The 18768-nt window shown below is 42.4% G+C and overlaps 1 protein-coding gene across 1 annotated transcript in view; it reads right to left on the reverse strand.

The window, feature by feature from the left end:
* FAM216A (family with sequence similarity 216 member A) overlaps positions 1-18758 on the reverse strand; it is a 23523-nt gene extending 4765 nt beyond the window's left edge. The window contains exons 1-6 of the mRNA XM_036760235.1: positions 18033-18758; positions 6955-6995; positions 5062-5177; positions 2634-2763; positions 2365-2551; positions 1615-1697 (exon numbers count right to left, since the gene is read on the reverse strand). Coding sequence (XP_036616130.1) covers positions 1615-1697; positions 2365-2551; positions 2634-2763; positions 5062-5177; positions 6955-6995; positions 18033-18115 — 640 coding nt within the window. The 5' untranslated portion in view covers positions 18116-18758. The remainder of the gene's footprint in view (positions 1-1614; positions 1698-2364; positions 2552-2633; positions 2764-5061; positions 5178-6954; positions 6996-18032) is intronic.
* Positions 18759-18768: the final 10 nt, after the last annotated feature.

Genomic DNA, 18768 nt, shown 5'->3' on the forward strand with positions numbered 1-18768 from the left:
AATGTAGTTCTCTGATTGGCATTTAAAATTCTTCACAATCTGGCCCTTTCCTACCCTTTCCAGTTTCTTACAACTTTCCTCCCTCCCACACACTCTACATTCCAGGGATACCAGCCTACTTTGCACTGGCTGTACCCTCATGCCTGGAATTCTCTCCTACCTCACCTATAAGTCTTGACATCTGGTTTCTTCAAAGACTCAGCTCAAGGACACTTTCTGCAAGAGAACCGCCCAGTGCTCCCAGCCAGTTCTATATGGATCGTGTATGTACCTATTTATTTATATGTTGTTTTCCCTATTAACATATAATTAGTATTAGTTTTCTCTATTAGTATGTAAGCTCTATTAGAGCAAGGATTGTTTTTGTGGTTTTTTCCTTTATTTATATCCCTAGTACTTAGGCCGGTGTCTGGCACGTAGTAAGTACTTAATATTATACTTGACTGATTGACCAAATTGGATTTCTGTCACCCACTCACCCACCCACACACATTTGCCCCTACCTCTGCCTTTGCTCATCCAATTTTCTGTCTAGAATGCCCTCCCTCCAAACTTCTGTCTGTTGCATCCCTAAAGTCCTAGTTCAAATATCATTTCCTCTATAAACCTTCCCCATTTTTTGTGCATCTAATCATATTCCGTTTTATATAATAGGCATCTGAATATATCTTTTATCTTTCTTATTAGGCTATACACTTCTTTAGGGCAGAGATCATTATCTTTTTATATTGTCATTCATTTGTTTCGGTTATGGCTGACTCTTTGCGATCCCATTTGGGGTTTTCTTGGCAAAGACATTGGTTTGCCATTTCCTTCTCCAGCTCATTTTACAGATGAGGAAACTGGGCAAACAGGGTTAAGTGGCTTGCCCAGGGTCACACAGTTAGTAAGTGTCTGAGGCCAGGTTTGAACTCAGATCTTCCTGACTCCCGGCCTGCTGCTAGTTGCCGTAATCTTTGCATATCCCTCTGAATCTAACATACCTTGAACACGGTGTGTGTTTGTTTGTTGGTGTTGTTCAGAGTCGAATGGGTAACTACAGCCTGAATAGTCCTAAAGCTTGAGGTTTCTAATTCTCTCACAGTAGTGTCCTTCATCACTTCAGTAGCCGCAAAACTATGGATATCCAGTTTGTTTAGAATAAAGACTACCCATATCAGCAAAAAACTCTTAGCTATTGACTCAGTGGGGTCCAATGACACTGACTTTGGTTTTGGGGTCAGAAGAGGAGGTTGACCTTCTCCCTCTGTCACTTATTACCCTTGGATATAAACTTGGGCAAGATGCTTCATCTCTCCAGACCTCAGTTTCCTCATCCTCGAAGTGAGAAGTTGGACCCAGTGGCCCTGAAGGGCCCTTCCAGTTCTAGACCAATGATGCCATCATCTCATTCTTGACTCTTACTCCTGGATTAGGTGTTTTTCTTTTCAATGAAACAAAACCACATTTCATGTTTATTTTTAATTTATCAAGATAGGCATAAGGAAATTAGATCCTGAATTCTGAATACATTACAGAAGAGAAGTCAAAGTATATTTCATTGAAATAAAAAATTTAAGACTCATCCCCTATTTTTTGTCCCAATGGCCAGTATTTTTTTAAATGGGTATTTACCTGGGTGTCTGAAAGCTTTGTTGGGTCTTTGAAAAATCTTTAGTGACTTACATCTTGCTTTGGGTAGAGGGCCACATTTTAACCTGTAAAAAACAGAAATACTTTAATTCATCCAAAAAAATGTACAGCTACAAAGTGTGGATGGGAGCCAGAGCAAACTTTTTTTAATTAACCTGCCCACAGCAATCACAGATCAGCCAGCCTAAAGGGATTGTTTTTTTTTTATTATTCCAAAGCTCAAAGCTTATAGCTATAGCAAAGGTTGAACACTAAGTCAGTCATCATCCCTTCTTTGCCAAACAAACCTGCTTTAGGGTATTGTCCTCTGAAATCTGGTGAGGAGTCCTCTTGGGGCTCATTGCTTCTACTTTGTCTTTGGATGAGAGAGGAGAGAAAGCTTGAATGCAAGACTAGCATCCCATCCTTTAATATCCAACCAGTTTTTGCCATTCAACTCTACATATGTTTATTAAACATATCAAACACAACAGTGGAGATATGAAGACAGAAATCACCATCGAGGTGATCAAAGAAAGCCTTGGGCAGCCCATGCCCTCAAATCTGGTTTGGGACAGAAGAAAGGACATGTTCTAGTCTGAACTAACATTTTACATCATAAGAAGGTTTCACTCTGCCTTTGTCCCACATTTTTCTGTTCTAACTTCAACAAATTAAAAGCAACTGGGCAGAATTAGAGGTTTAATCTACATTTTAAGGAATCTGATTCCTTCAAAGTAGGTGATGGCATACCCTTCTTTGTTCCTCCCTGGTTGCCAGAGGGAATGCTGTATGGCCTGTGTTTCAGCTGATGGTGTAGCTATGATGCTAGAGTGCAGCGAGTCCAACCTTTCCAGCTGGTGTCTCCACGTGGTACAGGGAGAATGCTGTTTCTGGGAATATCGTGGACTGATCTGACTTCTATGGTGGGTAGAGATACCTTCAACAGCAATCAAAGCCAGGAGTTAGAATTGCCTCAGGCAACAGGTTAAGAGCAGGACAACTTCTCTGTGGGCACTTGCCTGGCTTTTGTGTGTCATGCTGAACCATGTGCATGTACTGTCTCTTCATCAGCGTCTTCAACGAATCCGTGCTGTAGATTTTGGCGATGCTGCAAAGATGGCGCTTTTGACCTGTTGTGAGGTCTGGATGCTGAAATACAGAAATTTACAATCCGGGTTACTGAACGGAAGGTTAGCAGTTTGGCTTAAGCCAAATCTTCCTCTAGTGCCTCCTTGTGGCCTGGAGGTAACCCTGCTTTCTTGAAGGCTACGCCAGCAAAACATGTCCTCTAGAAGGTGGAAAGGCATCAAGGCTAGACACATGTGTCTGTCACCCAAGAATCGGCCTAGCTAAGTCCAGAGACACTCATCATTACATTGGCTGCATGGTTTGGAATCTTTTACTAGGGCAAGTCTTGAAAGGGGGGAAGGGAACAAGCATTTATTAGGCACCTACTCTATGCGAAGAGCTTTACAATTACTATCTCATTTGATCCTCACAATAACCCTGGAAGGTAGGTGCTATTATGATCCTCATTTTACTGTTGAGGAAACTAAGTCAGAGGTTAAGTGAATTAATTGCCCAGGGTCACTGAACTAGTAAGTGTCTGAGGCCAAAATTGGACTCAAGTTTTCCTGACTCCAGGCCCAATGCTCTATCTATTGCCCTACCTCTAAAATGGTCTTGAAGATCATCCATCTTTTAAGTCATAGAGGGATCATGATTGCTATGGACAAGAGGGAGACCCCCCACACTGATGAAATTACAGAAATATTGAAGGAAATGTGCATATACCCACAAACGTGGGCATGTATATATTTACAGATGTATGTGTATGTCTACAAACATATGTGTGAATGTATGTGTGTATAAATATGTATGCATACATATATGTGCGCTTTTGAATGGGATAATGCAGCAAACACTGCATGGATATAAACATAGAAGGGATAAATTGTCATCAGCCTAAGTCTTCTACTAGTATCCTCACAAACATCAGGAGAAAGGAAGGAAGTCTCAGAGCACATTCAGTGGAGCTTCTGTGACAAACTTCTAGGACATGGACAAGAACTGCAGTGCACAGGCTGGGATAGATGGGTGGCAATCCACATTGACTAGAGAGAATATGTCCATATCAGTGAGATCAGAGAGCCACTTGTAAAAAAAATGGTTCATTTAATATGAATGTATATGTAGAGCCTGTATCAGACTGCATACCATCTTGGGGTGGGGAGAGGGGAGGGATGGAGAGAAAATTTGGAACTCAGAATCTTATGGAAGCAAGTGGTGAAAACTAAAAATAAATAAATGATTTTTTTTTTTTACAAAGGCTCAGGCAGACTCCCCTAGGTTACAGAAAATCTTCAGTAACCCTCTTTACCCTCCCAGCTACATGGCAGTGAATGTAGGTGACGGTGGGAGCTTTGCTGATTAGTGCAGGGCAAGAATTAAATATTATATTAGAAATGCTTATTTGCTACCTGATTTCTTGTCTGTTTGCTCCAATTTTTTTGAGGGTCAGAGAAACTGAGCTTTAGTTTTCTTCTTCATCTATCTCTGTCTCTCTTTGTTTGTCTCTCTCTAGCTCTTTCTCTCCTCTCCTCTTCCCTTCCTTTCCTCCCTCTATGTTTCTGTCTCCTATCACTCCCTCCCTGTCTCCTCTCCTCTTCCCTTCCTCCCCCCCCACCCCTCTCTCCATGTCTCTCCTTCTCTTTTCTCTCTGTGTCTGTTTCTGTCTCTCTTTATCTCTCCCCTGCTTTTTCTCCCCTCCCCTTCCCCTCCCTTGTCTTTACTTCCCTTCCCTTCCCTGCTCTGTCTCTCTATCTCTGTCCCTCTCTCCCTTTTTGTCTCCTCTTTTCTCTTCCTTTCCCTTCCCTTCTCTCCAACCCGCCCCCACCACCCCCACATAGCTACCTTAGACATTGGAAACCATTACCTTCTCTGGGCATTTTGCCATCAGTAGGATACACTTTCCTGGGGCAACTTGAGCCCTGGTTCTAATTCCCCATTGAGAAAAGAAAAAAATAACTAGGACTTTCAAGGCCCAGAAGAAGCAATAAATAATGAGTCTTCTCACAGAGAAGCTACAGTGATGCAAGCTTTAAGGAATGCATTCATTTGAAACATATTTATTGACTGCCTGCTGTATGTATAGGATTCACTTTGATTCAACAAATATTTATAAAGTATCTGCTATGTGCAAGGCACTGTGGTAGACATTACAGATACAAAAACAATTTTAAAAAACCCAGTCCCTGCCCCTCAGAAGTATATGCCCTTCTGGGTGCTTCAGGTTGCTATGCTGGGTGTAAATACCCTTCAGAGGGTCTGGTTCACTTTTCCCAGCACCTTGCCCTTGAAATCCTCTGTTCTCTTTAGCCAGAAGCCCATCTACAGTACAGAAGACAGCTGGTTTCTCACAAAATTTTCCTTCCCCAGTAATCGTACCTTTAGGAATGGTGAATTCATCGATTTAGGAATGTGAACAGTTTGGAGTTGTGGCGTGGTCCATAATTCCTGCAGCCTGGCTATGTGTGGTTCTACTTTTCGTTCTTCAATTCTATCTGCGGCCCAAGAAGATATTAACATACAAATGTCATGGAAGAGAAAATAACTCAACAGTCTAATCAGCAAGACCCGTGCAGACAGAAATGCCACCGAGACCATTGCGCTCGCCATCCGACTTCAAGGCATGCAAACAACTTAAAACGTACACAGTCGGACACTTAAGGAGGAATTTCTAAATCTACAATATTCAAGTGTGAGCCCTAGGCAATGAAGAACAATGAGGTTTTTGGCTAGATCACCCGCAATGGGAAGGGGGGGAGGAGTTGCTCCATACTCAGGGAGATGGATGAATTTTATCTTTATCATATAGGATTTGAATAATGAAAGTAAAACCTGCATTCCTGCCATAAATATTATGGTTAACAATTACACTTCCATCGTAGGCTTTAAAGCCATACGACATAGCAATCCTTGGATGGCAAACTTCCTTACTATTTCCGATGCATGCTGATTAGCAGAAAAATTAGCCCCAGAAATAACTTCACCGGGAGAGTACTTGACATCAAGAAACAAAACAAAACCTTATTTTAAAATTACCATACTACTTTCAAAATAAAAGGGAACATAAATTTGCTCTAATTCCCAAGAAAAACTTGGAGAGCCAGGGGTGAGGTTCCTTTGGAAAAACCACCCCAAAATTATAGAATATTCAGAGGGAGAAGAGTCTTGAAAGGCTATCAGGTCCAACCTGTACCTGGCCTGCAAAATCCTTCACAAGTGAGCATCCAGCCTCCTCATCACTTGCCACGTCTGAGGGGCAGGCAGTTCATTCCACTGTGGGATACCTTTCATTGGTAGGAAACTCTTCATTAAGCCTGCATTTGTCCACTGGCAGCTTCTACCCATTGGTTCTTGGTCCTAGCCTTGGAAGTAGAACACCTCCTCCATGTGACAAACATCTGAGGACAGTTCATACGTCCTTGCTAGTCTTCTCTAAGCTAAACAGTCTTGTTTCTTACCTGGGAGAGTAGGCCATCAGTATATACACTGAAAACACCATTTCTCATTTTAAGTGAAGTGAAAAAAGTTACCCCCCACTAAGCACTCTTGTGTTTTGAAGATTCAGTTATCCCTTCCACATTTTGACTTTTCACATCTCTACCTTCCCCAAGGTTTCAATATCTCATAGGTCAGCATAAGAAATTAAATGGGAATTTGGGGGAAGTTTTGCAGAAGTTGTAGACTACATGGGAAGGCCAGCAGACATCACAGAAAAAATTTAGAAACTCAGAAATGCATAAAATATATGTATGGTATTATAGAACATCAACATAGTTTATCTTTTAATACCATAATAGTTCAGACCCCTCTGGTACGAAGGGAGGAGCCAAAAAAATTTTATGTGGATTTTCCAGATTGAAGGGGTACCAAGCCCCCTAACCCCCAAGATGTGGAAGGGATAACTGTACTCAATTGTGTATTTGTTCCTGTAGGATACAGGATACACTTGGACTCTGAGCTTCAGATAATAAAACAATCCATTCTCTTTGGTTCCAGACATAAACTTTTAGAATATAGTATTTTTGGAGGGGGGTGGTCGGGGTAGGGGAGCAGATATCGCCTGCCAAGAGCATCAGCAGAAAGGAAAAGACTCTGCTGGATAGTTCTTCGGCCTCTTAAAGACAAAGCTCCAAGGCTATTCTAAAGCAGAGATTCAAAAGCAAAAACCACAAAACCCCCAACTCTAGCCCATAGTGTGAGCAGTTACAGGCAAATTGTCCTCTTTGAACTATCTTAATTATACTTATTATCAGCTCTGTATGCTGTACTCACCAGGACATTTTGGATTCTGGTAACAAGGATGCCCAGCTGATCTGTTAAAAATAAACAGCATAAATAGCAGCATATAATCACCCCCAGTTTTGTAGGACAAGAAAAGGGAGGGAAGGGAAAGGAAAGGTCATTTGCTTAATTGTCCTCACTGCTTTTTCTCTGGCCCCATTTCTCTTGGGCTTCGCCCACGCCTCAATATTTTCTCAGCACAATAATTATCTCTTAGATGATAATGCTCTCACAGGATCTTTCAAAGTGACTTGGTTGAGGGTTTTTTTTTGGTTGTTGTTGTTTTTAACCAATCTTGGGAAATCTATCAATCAATAAGCATTTATTAAGCACCTACTATGCGCTGGCCACCATGCTTTTAGGCACTGGAGCTACAAAAACAATGCTGAAACAGTCCTTGCATTAGAGCTTACAGTCTAGCCAGAGAGATAACCACGTGCATTTCTCAGGATATACAATATACATCAAAGGTGATTTTGATGGGAAGGCATTAGAAGTTGAGGGGGGAGCAGGAAAGACTTCATTTAGAAGCTCAAATTTAAGCTGACTCTTCAAGGAGACTAGGGACTCTGGGAGATAGTGGTAATGAGGGACTATGCTGGAAGCACAGGGGACAAGCTGAGCAAAGATGGAGGTGGCTGCTGTGTGAGAGGAACAGATAGCTAGAGTTATCTCTATGATAAGTTATCTCTTACAGATAAGTTATCTCTATCTTATACATCTATCACATATATCTATCTTATATGGAAGGCTAATTTGACTAGATTATAGAATGCAGAAAGGGGAGTAATATATAACAATATTGGTAAGGTAGGGTAGTGTTTAGCACAGTGCCTGGCACATAGTAGGTGTTTATTAAATATTTATTAATTGATTGACTGCGAGGCATTTAGATACCATTTAAAGGGCTTTAAATGCTGAATGGAGGACTTTATATTTGATCCTATAGAAGTAATATTCAACCAATGCAGTTTATTGAGGCCAGACCTACACTTTAGGAAAATCACATCGATAGCTATGTGGAGAAACTGGAGGTAGAGAGATCAGTTAGGAGGCTATTGGAATAGTTCAGGTGAAAGGTGATGAGGGTCTGTGTGAGAGGAGAGAAGAGGACAGATGTGAAAGACTGTAATGGCAAGCAAAGTGGGACTTTTTGTTGTCTTTTGTTTTGGAGTACTTCTCAGCACTAAGGCAATCGATTGCCTTTGAGTCTCGCCTTTGTTCGCATCAAGAGTCATTGATTGGAAACAATATATATGATGTGGTGTTAGTTGTGATTAGAGATCTTTCCTACACCCTTTTGCTAAATAGGCGCTAAGTCCCAGGGCCCTAAACAGGGTATATATGCTCTGAGGTTAGCATTTTGCTTTGAGGGCTTACTCATGGGAAGAGTATTTGTGTGATTTGGCCAGAGGAAACTCTGGGTAGCCCCCCTGGCTTTGAAAACCTAGATGTTGGTGCTTCTCTCTCTGGTAACTATGTATGTATTGTCTTGGTCAGACAGCTAGAAGCCTGTCTGTTGATTTGTGTTATTTTGCTCTGTTTATATAATTTCTGCTTGTAATTTCTGTTTGTGTTTTCTCTGAAGTTCAGAGTGCTGACTTCTTCCCCTGAACTAAGTGAATGATATATGTATGTTTAATTAAAGTGAGATTGTAAAACCTTTAAAGTTGCTTTCCTTAGAAAAGCAGATCAAAGAACCTATGCTAGCAGCTCTCCTGGGTGCTGCTGTTATTGATTTTACACCCCCACAGCAGCTGTTAACAACACTGTTGTTACAAACATGTTGGGGAAGTAGAAAGGACAAGATTTGGCAGCTGAGTGGAAATGAGGAATAGGGGGTAATACTAAGGTTTGAATTTGGATGACTGGAAGGTGGTGGGGTCCATGACAGGAAGAGAGAGGTTTGGAGGATGGAGTGGGAGTGGGGGGAAAGGTGAGTTTAATTATAGACACATTGAGTTTGACGTGTCTACAAGGACATACAGTTCAAAATGCTTAATGATTTGGAAACATGAATCCAAGAATCAACTGTAGAAAGATAGCTAGAGTTATCTCTATGGTTAAGTTATCTTTTATGGATAAGCTATCTCTATCTTATACATCTATTATATATATATGTGTCTTATATAGAAATCAGCCGGCCACATGTAGAGAGTTATGCATGTGAATAGATGAGTCACTGAGAAAGAACACAGAGAGAGAAGATAAGAGAGGGCCCAGGATAGACCCTTGGATACCACAGTGGATTGAATGCTTGACCTGGAGTCAGGAACCCAGTTCAAACTCAGCTTCAGATATTAGCTGTGTGACCCTGGGCAAGTCATTTAACCTCTCTCTGCTTTAATTTACTCATCTGTATGATGGGAATAATAGCATCTACCTCCCAGAGTTGTTATTTGTTGTGAAGTCGTTTCAGTCGTGTCCGTCGTGACACCATTTGGCTTTTCTTGGCAAGGATACTGGAGTGGTTTGCCGTTTTCCTTCTCCAGCTCAATTTTACAGATAAAAAAACTGAGGCAAAGAGGATGAGGTGACTTGCCCAGGGTCACATAACTGGTAAGTATCTGAGGCCGGATTTGAACTCAGGAAGATGAGTCTTCCCAATTCCAAGCCCAGTGTTCTAGCCACTGCTCCAACTAGCTGCCAAAATTTGAAGTGTTATATAAACGCTAGTTATTCTTCTTATTAGCATTCCTACCCACAGATAGAAGGCAGGGTATGGATGATGATCCAAAAAAGGAGAATGAGAAAGACAAATACACATGGGTTCTCCCCCAAATGCCCTAATCACTCAGTTCCTCTCTACCCATGACCTCCTCTACTACACCTCCTCAGCTACTCAGTTACAGCCTTGATCTTGCCATCACCAACAAATACACAACCTCCATGCTGAAGAATTCCGAAGTGCCCTTATCTGACCATAATCTATTGGCTTTCCACCTCTCCTTCTGCCTTCTCTTACCAAATCCTACCTTTTGTCCACACCATGACCTCCAATTCCTTTACCTCTCAATTTTCTGGACTAGCCACTCACTCCTCTTTTCCCCATCTTGACTCCTTAGTGAACCAGTTCAACTTGACATTATTCCATTCCATCTGAGAGAAATGATTATTTCTTTCCTGTATTTATAACTAATTAATATGGAGGAGAGGGAAATTCAGGGTTTTTTCCCTTTCTATTTCCTCATTCAGAAACCAGCCCCTGTAGGCTATTCAGCCAGTCTCTCATGACATCACCTTCTCAATGTCATGAAGGACAAATGACAACAATCAACAATCTCTGAAGGATATTGCAGATAGATGATTAAATCCAGGAGAGCTGATGAGATCACCAAGTCTCTTTGCTGCTGTTTCTCAAATTCACTTATCCTGCTCACCTCTCTGTGGGCCTCCAATCTTGCATCTCCAACTGCTTTTCAGACGTCTTGAACTGGACATCCAAGAGACATCCAAACTCAACATGTCCAAAACTGAACCCTTCCCACTTCTGACCTTCCCTACTACCATGGAGGGCCACACTATACTCTCAGTCCCTCAGGCTCCCAACCTAGGAGAAATCCTAAACTCCTCACTATACTCCTCCATCCAATATGGTGCCAAAGTCTGTCAACTTTACTTTTACAATATCTCTCAAATAGGCTGCCTTCTCTCCTCTGACACTGCCACTACCCTGATACAGGCCTTCATCACTTCATGTCTGGATTGTTGCTGTAGCCTGTGGGTGAGCCTGCCTGCCTCAAGTCTCTCCCCACTGCGGTTCATCTTCCATTTGGCCACCAGAGTGATTTTCTTACATTGCTGGTCCAACCATGTCACCTGCATACTCTGGCACAGTGAGTAGAGCACTGGCCCTGGAGTCAGGAGGACCTGAATTCAAATCTGGCCTCAGACACTTGACACACTTACCAGCTGTGTGACCTTGGGCAAGTCACTTAAACCCCCCCCCCCAAAAAAAAACATAAAAAGAAACTCTAGAGGTTCCCTATCACCTACTGGATCAAATACAGGATCTATTTGGTGTTCAAAGCCCTTCCATCTCTCTATTCCAGGCACTTTCTCTGGCTGTTCCTCATGTGGGGAATGTTCACCCCTCTCAAGCACACCTACTGGCTCCCCTGGTTTCCTTCTAGTCCCCACTAAAATCCCATCTTCTACAGAAAGTCTTTTTAACTTTTTAATTCTAATGCCCTCCCTTGGTTGTTTCCTGTTTATTCTACATATGGCTTGTCTGCACATAGTTGTTCCCTTGCTGTCTCCACCATTAGATCATGAGTTCCTTAAAGGCAGGAACTGTCTTTTAACTCTTTTTGTATCCCCGTTGCTTAGCACAGTACCTGGCATATAGTAGGCGCTTAATAGATGCTTGTTGACTAACTGCTGCTTCCCTTACTGACATTCCATCTCCCATCTATGCTAAGAACAACAACAACAGCTAGCACTTCTATAGTGTTTTAACACTCACAAAACACTTCACCAATATCTCATTTTGTCCTCACTAGAACCCTGGGAGGTAGGGGCTATTGTGATCCCCATTTTACAGATGAGGATAATGAAGCAAACAGAAGTTAAATGACTTTCTCAGAGTCACACAACTAGGGAGTGTCAGAGGCTAGATTCAAACTCGGGTCATCCCAAACCCAGGTTTAGCATTTAATCCACTGAGCCACCTACCTGCCTTTGCTTGCTCTCCTTCCTTCCCCTTCTTAGAGTCCTCAGCTCTTTGCAAGGGTCATTCCTTGTGTCCCTTCTACAGAAGGCTTTACTGGATTTTCTCAGCCCCTTCTCTTAAAATTACTTTGTATTTACACTCTCTCTCTCTCTCTCTCTCTCCCTCCGCCCTCTCTCTCTCCCACTGATAGAATGGAAGCTCCTAGAAGGCAAGAATTATGTCATTTTTTTGTCTTGGTATCACCAGACCCTTATATCCTCAGTGCCTACTGCATAGACAGTGCTTATGTAATATCAATTAAGTTGGGTGTCTTTGACTGAGTCTTATTAGGTGCTAAGCCGCAGGCCCAAACCCCTACCTATTAGGTGCTAAGCCTATGTGGGCGTGAAGCCCTCAGGGTCCTAAGGGGAGTTGCTAAGACCAGAACCAATAGTAAGAGCTTAAGTTCTGGTTGCTCAGATGACGTTTGATGAAGGCTAAAGAGTGCATAAAAAGAGAGAACAGAGCTATTTGCTTAGGGCTCTCACTCTTGGTGGTCCACTGATGTGGCAACTCTGGGCAGCTGTAGTTAAGAGCCCTCCAGCTTGTAAACCCAGATGTTCAGACTTCGTTAAACTCTGGTAACTATGAATCAAGATTTGAATCAGACAAGATCTGTCTGTTGTTTGTAATTTCTTTGTATTTGCTTTGTATGCTAGATTAAAGTAAGATTGTTAACCCCTTAAGGTTGCTTTCCTTAGTAAAGCAGATCAAAAGAACCTGGGATTGCAGCATTCCTGTTGTTGGGCTTGTGTTGGTCTTTCACCCCCACAGCAGCTGCTAGCCAAATTGTTGAAACAGATTACTATATGCTTGTTGAATAAATGTTATTTATTCCGTGAAAGGTTTACAAACACAACAGCTTCTTGGAGCAGACATTTCAAGTATCAGCCCCATTAAACAGATAAAGGGAGCTTAAGTGCAGAGTGTACACACAGACCCATAGTCAGGAAGTGTCCAAGGCCTTTTGCCCTTTCCCCCTACATCACAGCTGCTGCTTAAGGCAAAGGCTGTTATTGTGTCTGATTCTTTGTGACCCCTTTTGGGGTTTTCTTGGCAAAGATACTGGAGTATTTTACCATTTTCTTCTCCAGTTCATTTTTCAGACAAGGAAACTGAGGCAAAGAGGGTGAAGTGACTTGCCCAGAGTCACACAGCTAGTGTGTGCCTGAGACTGGACTTGGACTCAGGATGATGAGTCATTTTTAACAATTAGTAATTAAGGTGTAGAATGGACTTTTGATTATTTTGTAAGGATGTTCTGAATAGCAATTCTGGCATTAGGGTGACTCAGAAAGGAGAAGTTAAAGTGGTAATTTTTTTTATTTTATTAGGGAAGGTACTATTGAGTGAGAATGTTACTAGGAAATGATTGTTCACTCAAAACAAAATATAAAATGCTTTTCTAAAAATGAACAGTTGAGTTAGGATAGCTGGGAACTTTTATACAGATTTCCTCCTGGCTGAGTGCCTAAGAAAGACAACCTCCTACCATCACTCCCACCCTGTTCTCTCTGAATTCAATCAGTACTTACTGAGATCCTTCACTGGCCCCCCTACCCAGAATGTAAACTCCTTGAGCTCAGGGTCTATTTATTCTATTTGGTGTCTTGGCATCCCCAGAGTCTAGCACAATGTCTGGAACATAATGGCTACTAAATAAATGTGTGCTAGATTGATTAAGATCTGGAGGGTTATACCAGGTACAAAAGAAATAGAAAATGTTGTCCCTACCCTAAAGAAGCTTATAATCTAATTGAAAATTGCTCTGCATGAAGCAGTAGACAATAGTTAAGAGCCAAACTGATATTGGTTGGATAGGTATGTGGAGTTCATGGCAGTGATTACATCAGTGTTGGCTGAGACAGTCCCAGAATATCACCAAAGTATCTCCTTGGCAAACCACTCCAGTGTCTTTGCCAAAAAAAACCCCAAATGGGGTCATGATCCAGTGTCTTTGCCCAGAAAACCCCAAATGTGGTCATTAAGAGTGGGATACCACGCAGATGACTGAACAACAATAATAACATCTCTCCTTTGAGAAAGGTGGGGGTGGGGGGCAAATTGAAGAACTCATAGCTCTTGGGAGATCCTTCTCAACAGGACCTTTTGCTTGCCCTCCTCAAAGTCTGAAGATTACTGGCCTGAGGCTTTGAGTCTCATCAAAATGGAAAAACTGCATTTGCCCTTAGACTAGCAATCTACACTAAAAAAAAGTTCAAAATGGATAAGCAATCCAAATATAAAAGGTCATTCAAATAAGGCATTTTTTTTTAAATTTAAAAAATGTGGAGAATGGAAGGAAATGCCTGTCACAACTATGGTCAGGGAAAATATTCATAACCAAACAAGGCAAACAGAGATTACATAAGACAAAATGGATAATTTTAATTGTACAGGTTTTAAAGGCTTTTGCACAAACAGCGCAACTTAAATAAGAGAAATTTAATGTGAAAAAAATGTCTTTTCACCAACCATCACTGATAAAATTTATACCCAAGATATATAGGGGAGGCATATAAATATATGAGACTTTGTATGTGGATTTTATATATGTATATAATGATACATATGTACTGTTATAAATTACATGGACATATACATACATGATTCTTCAATATATAAATCGTCAAAGAATATGAATGGTTTTCAGAAGAAGAAATGAAAACTGTTAACAACTATATGAAAACATGCTCCAAATTAAGTGTAAAAGAAATTAAAATTCAAACATAGACTAGGGCCCCAGTCCTGACTCTCTAGATTTCCTTCTCTACGAAGCCACAGCATCCTTCTTGCCCTGGAGAGACTTCCCACCATCCCTACGGCCTTCTGGTACCATGTGTGTCGGCAAGCAAAATGGCCTTTGTTTTCTTTGAGTAACTCAGTTTATTTCATTGAGCCTTACTAGGTACTGGGCTCTTGGGGGCCCAGGGAGGGCCTGGTTTGCATGTCAGGGACAGCAGAGGCTTTTGGACCACGTGGGTTTGGGTCTGCCTCTGTTGGGTGTTGACCTGGTCTTCATGGATGTGAACCTCCCAGGGTCCTAGGGGAAGGGGCCAACTCAAGAACCAATTGGCCCTAGTCATTCAGGCAGCGCTGGTTTTTTTTTTCCCTCGAACTAAATGAACTAACTGAATGCTGGATTAAAGTAAGCTTGTCAACCCCTTCACCGTGCTTTCCTTGGTTAAGCAGATAAAAAGAACCTGTGCTTTCCCGGCGTGCCAGCAGCTTTCTGGGTGCTGGCTGTGGGTGGATCTTACACCCCCACAGAAGCTGCTAGCTGGATTGTTAAAACGCCATGGAGGATCACTCTACCCCTTCAGCCCCTTCCTCAGTTGGGTGGTTTTTACTGGAACTTCCATTCTAAGGAAAGTGCCCAAGTCTACCATGTTTATTCCTTCATTCCTCCCTTGGCACCCCTCCTTGAAGATGGGTACTCTCTTTCTGCTTGTATATTCTCAACACTTAGCCCACTGCCTGGCACAGAATTTGTGGACTTACTGGTCGATTTTGCCTCATATCCATCAAAATGGCAAAGATGTAGGCAGAAAATATTGGAGGAACTGTGAGAAGACAGGCACACTAACATACTCCAGGTGGATCTGTGAATTGGCCTAACTATTCTGGAAAACAATTTGGAATTATGCAAAAAGAAACTAAAAAGAATACAAAGAATCACTAAACTGTTCGGAACGTTTGACCTAGCAATCTTCTCTTTGGCATATGTCCCAAAGAAAGTCAGAGACAGAAAAGTCCCACATATGCCCCAATATTCACAGCAGCACTTTCAGAGTCACAAAACCGATCTAAAGAAAGTAGAACCCATTGGAAAATGGCTAAACAAATTGTGGTATGAGAATAAGACTATTACTGTCCCGTATATAATGACTAATATGGGGATTTAGATGGCCATGACTTCCTTATTTGAACTGTACAAATTGATACAGAGTGAAGAAAGCAGAACCGGGAGAACAGTATGCATAATGACTACAAAAACACAACTGAACACAAGACATCAAAGTCCACACTAAATGCAACAACCAGTCATGGTTCCAGAAGACTAATGATGAAACTAACACATTTCTCTCTTCTGAGCAGAGAGATTAGGGGTGCAAAAAAAAGTGTAAAAACAGTCACTTTGTAAGTTGATTTTGTGGAATTGTTTTTATTTTAAGGGAGAAAGGATCAATAAAACTTTAAAAAGAAGAAAAATACCTATAGGCCATGGAATGTGGAATTTTCTGACATTACAAATATTTGCATTTACTTTTAAGTTATATTAAAATGTATTCCTTTACATACGTAGGTTCATGTAGTCATGGAGGATGTCCAAACGGAGGAGGGATTCATTGCTTATAAACAGTAAGTTCCACTAGATTCCACTGTTCGTGGACAACATTGTCCTGATTATATCAAAACACAGAACAGTAAAACAAAACAAAAAGACAAAGACAAAACAAAACAACTCCCCCTGAAAAAAGATCCACGATAACTCAAAAGAAGTCAACATAATAATCTATACAGGAAAAAACAAATCAATGAAAAATGGCTATTGTCCAAACTATGATATGCAGTTAGATGGCTAGTATATCTTGTATAGCAAGTAGAGATGGACAGTGAGCTGGGCCCAGAGGTGAACAAATAGGAGCAAGTGTAAGCTACTACTTCAGTGTAGTAAAAGGGGAATTGTCTTTTTTTTATTATTCATATCCCAGAGCCTGGAATATTATTAAATGCTTGTTGAGTGACTAGAGTGGATTATATTTTGGAAATTCTAGAGTCTTAAGGATCCCAAGCTGCTCTCTCTCACACACACATCTGCATGCATTCTCTCTCTCTCTCTCTCTCTCTCTCTCTCTCTCTCTCACTCACACACACACACACACACACACACACACACACACACACTTTTTTTTAAACACAAATGTTCTACCCAGAACAGAACAGTGGTGAATCTTGGAACACAACAACTTCTAATGAATCACTGTGGTTGGCGACTCCAAGGACAATGGAAAAGACAAATAGTAGGCTAAGTCAGTTGTAACATTGGGACCTATGCACAAAAAGTGGTATAAAGAATATAATCCAGGAAAAATATAATCAGAAAAGGAAATGGGCTAGCCATGTACTGAGAATGAGGAATGGACAACTCCTGCACTGCCAGCAAAGAAAAAAATATTTTTAAAAAGGCCTGGAGGAAGACTTAGGTGGATGGATTTTCAGTCAATAAGCATCTATTAAGCAAATCTATGGAAGAGTATGGTATGGAGAAGAATCAGTTGGATGGGATATTATCTATAACAACAGAAATAATACTAACATCATGGAGGTAACAGCTCTAATTAAGCAGTGACATATTATAGAGTGTCGCTAGAGCTGCTCCTAAGGACCTGAAGGGCAACCTAGTCTAACCTTCTCCATGACTATGTGAGCCCATGAATATAAAGGAATAAATTTCAATATGATTTTAAACATAAATGCAAACAAATTTAACATTGTAAAATTCCACATTCCATGACTCAAAGGTGTTTTTTTTTCTTTATAGGTTTTTCTTCTTTCTAAAGTTTTATTGATACCTTTTATTTTTAATCCCAGTCACTTATTTGGAAGGATGAGGACACTGAAGCTCTGCTCCCTCCCTACCCAGAAGCCTTGTCTATCCCTAGACTGAGAGCTACCTGAAGGTCTTAAAGGTCCCATGGGATGGAGGCAGGAATCATCTAAAAGTAACCTGTTTATTCTTTCACTCATTCAACAAATATTAAATGAATGAACAAAATGTAATTAAAAGCTATTTCAAAAAGAATTCACCCTTTTTTGTCTCTTCTCTTGCATAAGGATTTTTCCTATTTCAAGAAGGCAAAAGAAATACACATCTGATGTCACACAGCCCTCCCCAGGGATCAGAACCCAGGCGTCTTGCCTTCCAGGCTATTGTCTTAAGTGCCTGGGGTTTTCTATACCACTCTTATGGAAGCTGGCCATCCCTGCCTTTTTTTTCTGGGGAAGATGTAGCCTGGTGGCCCAGCGCCCCCTCGGGGTAGAAGCCTTCACCCTGGCACCCACCCAGGTGAGTCATTGCACCAAACGCCTCCACCGCTGCTGGGAATCTTCCCCCAGCCCCAGGCCCCACCCCCACCCCCCTCCGACCGTGAGTCACGCAGTCCTCTCCGCGTCCTCATCCCAGAAGCAAAGGATGCTTGTCCGCCCTCAGCAAGAATCCCCTCCTCCCTCTTCCCCCGAGGCTTATCCATCCCTGGTCTGCTACTCTCTGCCCTCCCGGCAGGGCAGAGGAGAGGGGGACTGCCTGGCCCCCGCCTCATCTCTCCAGGGAAGCCTGCAGGGCCCCGAGCCTCACCCGCCACTCCCGGCTGCTGCGTACAGCTCCGATGCCCGGCCATCCTCCTCCACCCAGGGAGGCGTCTGCACCTGGCCCGGCATCTTCTCCGAGGCTTCCCCAACGGCGACGTCCAATGCAGGGAGGGAATGGGAAAAGCTTCCCCAGCCCCTCCTCCTGGCTTGAGGGTGCGTGCGTCAGGCCCGAGAGATGTTGGGGTGACAGGGCGCTGAGCCTCCACCCCGGCCGCCTGCTTGCGCGGCTCCTTCCCTCCCTTCCTCTCCTCCTGGGGCTCCCCCTGGCTGGGCTCTGGCGGGGCAGCGGGAACGCTGGCTAGGCGCGGAACGCTAGCGAGGGGTACGGTGGCATCTTTCGGGGCTGAGGATGCCCCGTAAACAAGAGGAGCTGGCGCATCCTAAGCAGGCGATGACGCCCCGTGCAACCTAAGCACGGACGTGTAGGCACGCCTCTTTATGCGATCCCTTAGCTGGAAATATAACAATTATTATTACTATTATGATTGTAATTTAAAACATTTAAAAACCGCCCAGATAAGCTGTCTGTTCAGAACATCACCCCAAATAGCAATGCCCAGATTCTGCCAGAAGCCTGGCGAGATGGTGGCTCCGGGGCAGTCCGAGGCGGGGATGCGCTCCCGCCCCTCCTGCAGGTGGATGGATGGATGGTTGGTTGGTCAAGGGAGTCAAGCTTTATTCCTGGATCCGTCGTCGTCCATTCTGCGCCTGCGTGCTTGGAG

The sequence above is a fragment of the Trichosurus vulpecula genome, chromosome 1 (genome assembly GCF_011100635.1).
Source record: "Trichosurus vulpecula isolate mTriVul1 chromosome 1, mTriVul1.pri, whole genome shotgun sequence".
Taxonomy (NCBI): Eukaryota; Metazoa; Chordata; class Mammalia; order Diprotodontia; family Phalangeridae; genus Trichosurus; species Trichosurus vulpecula.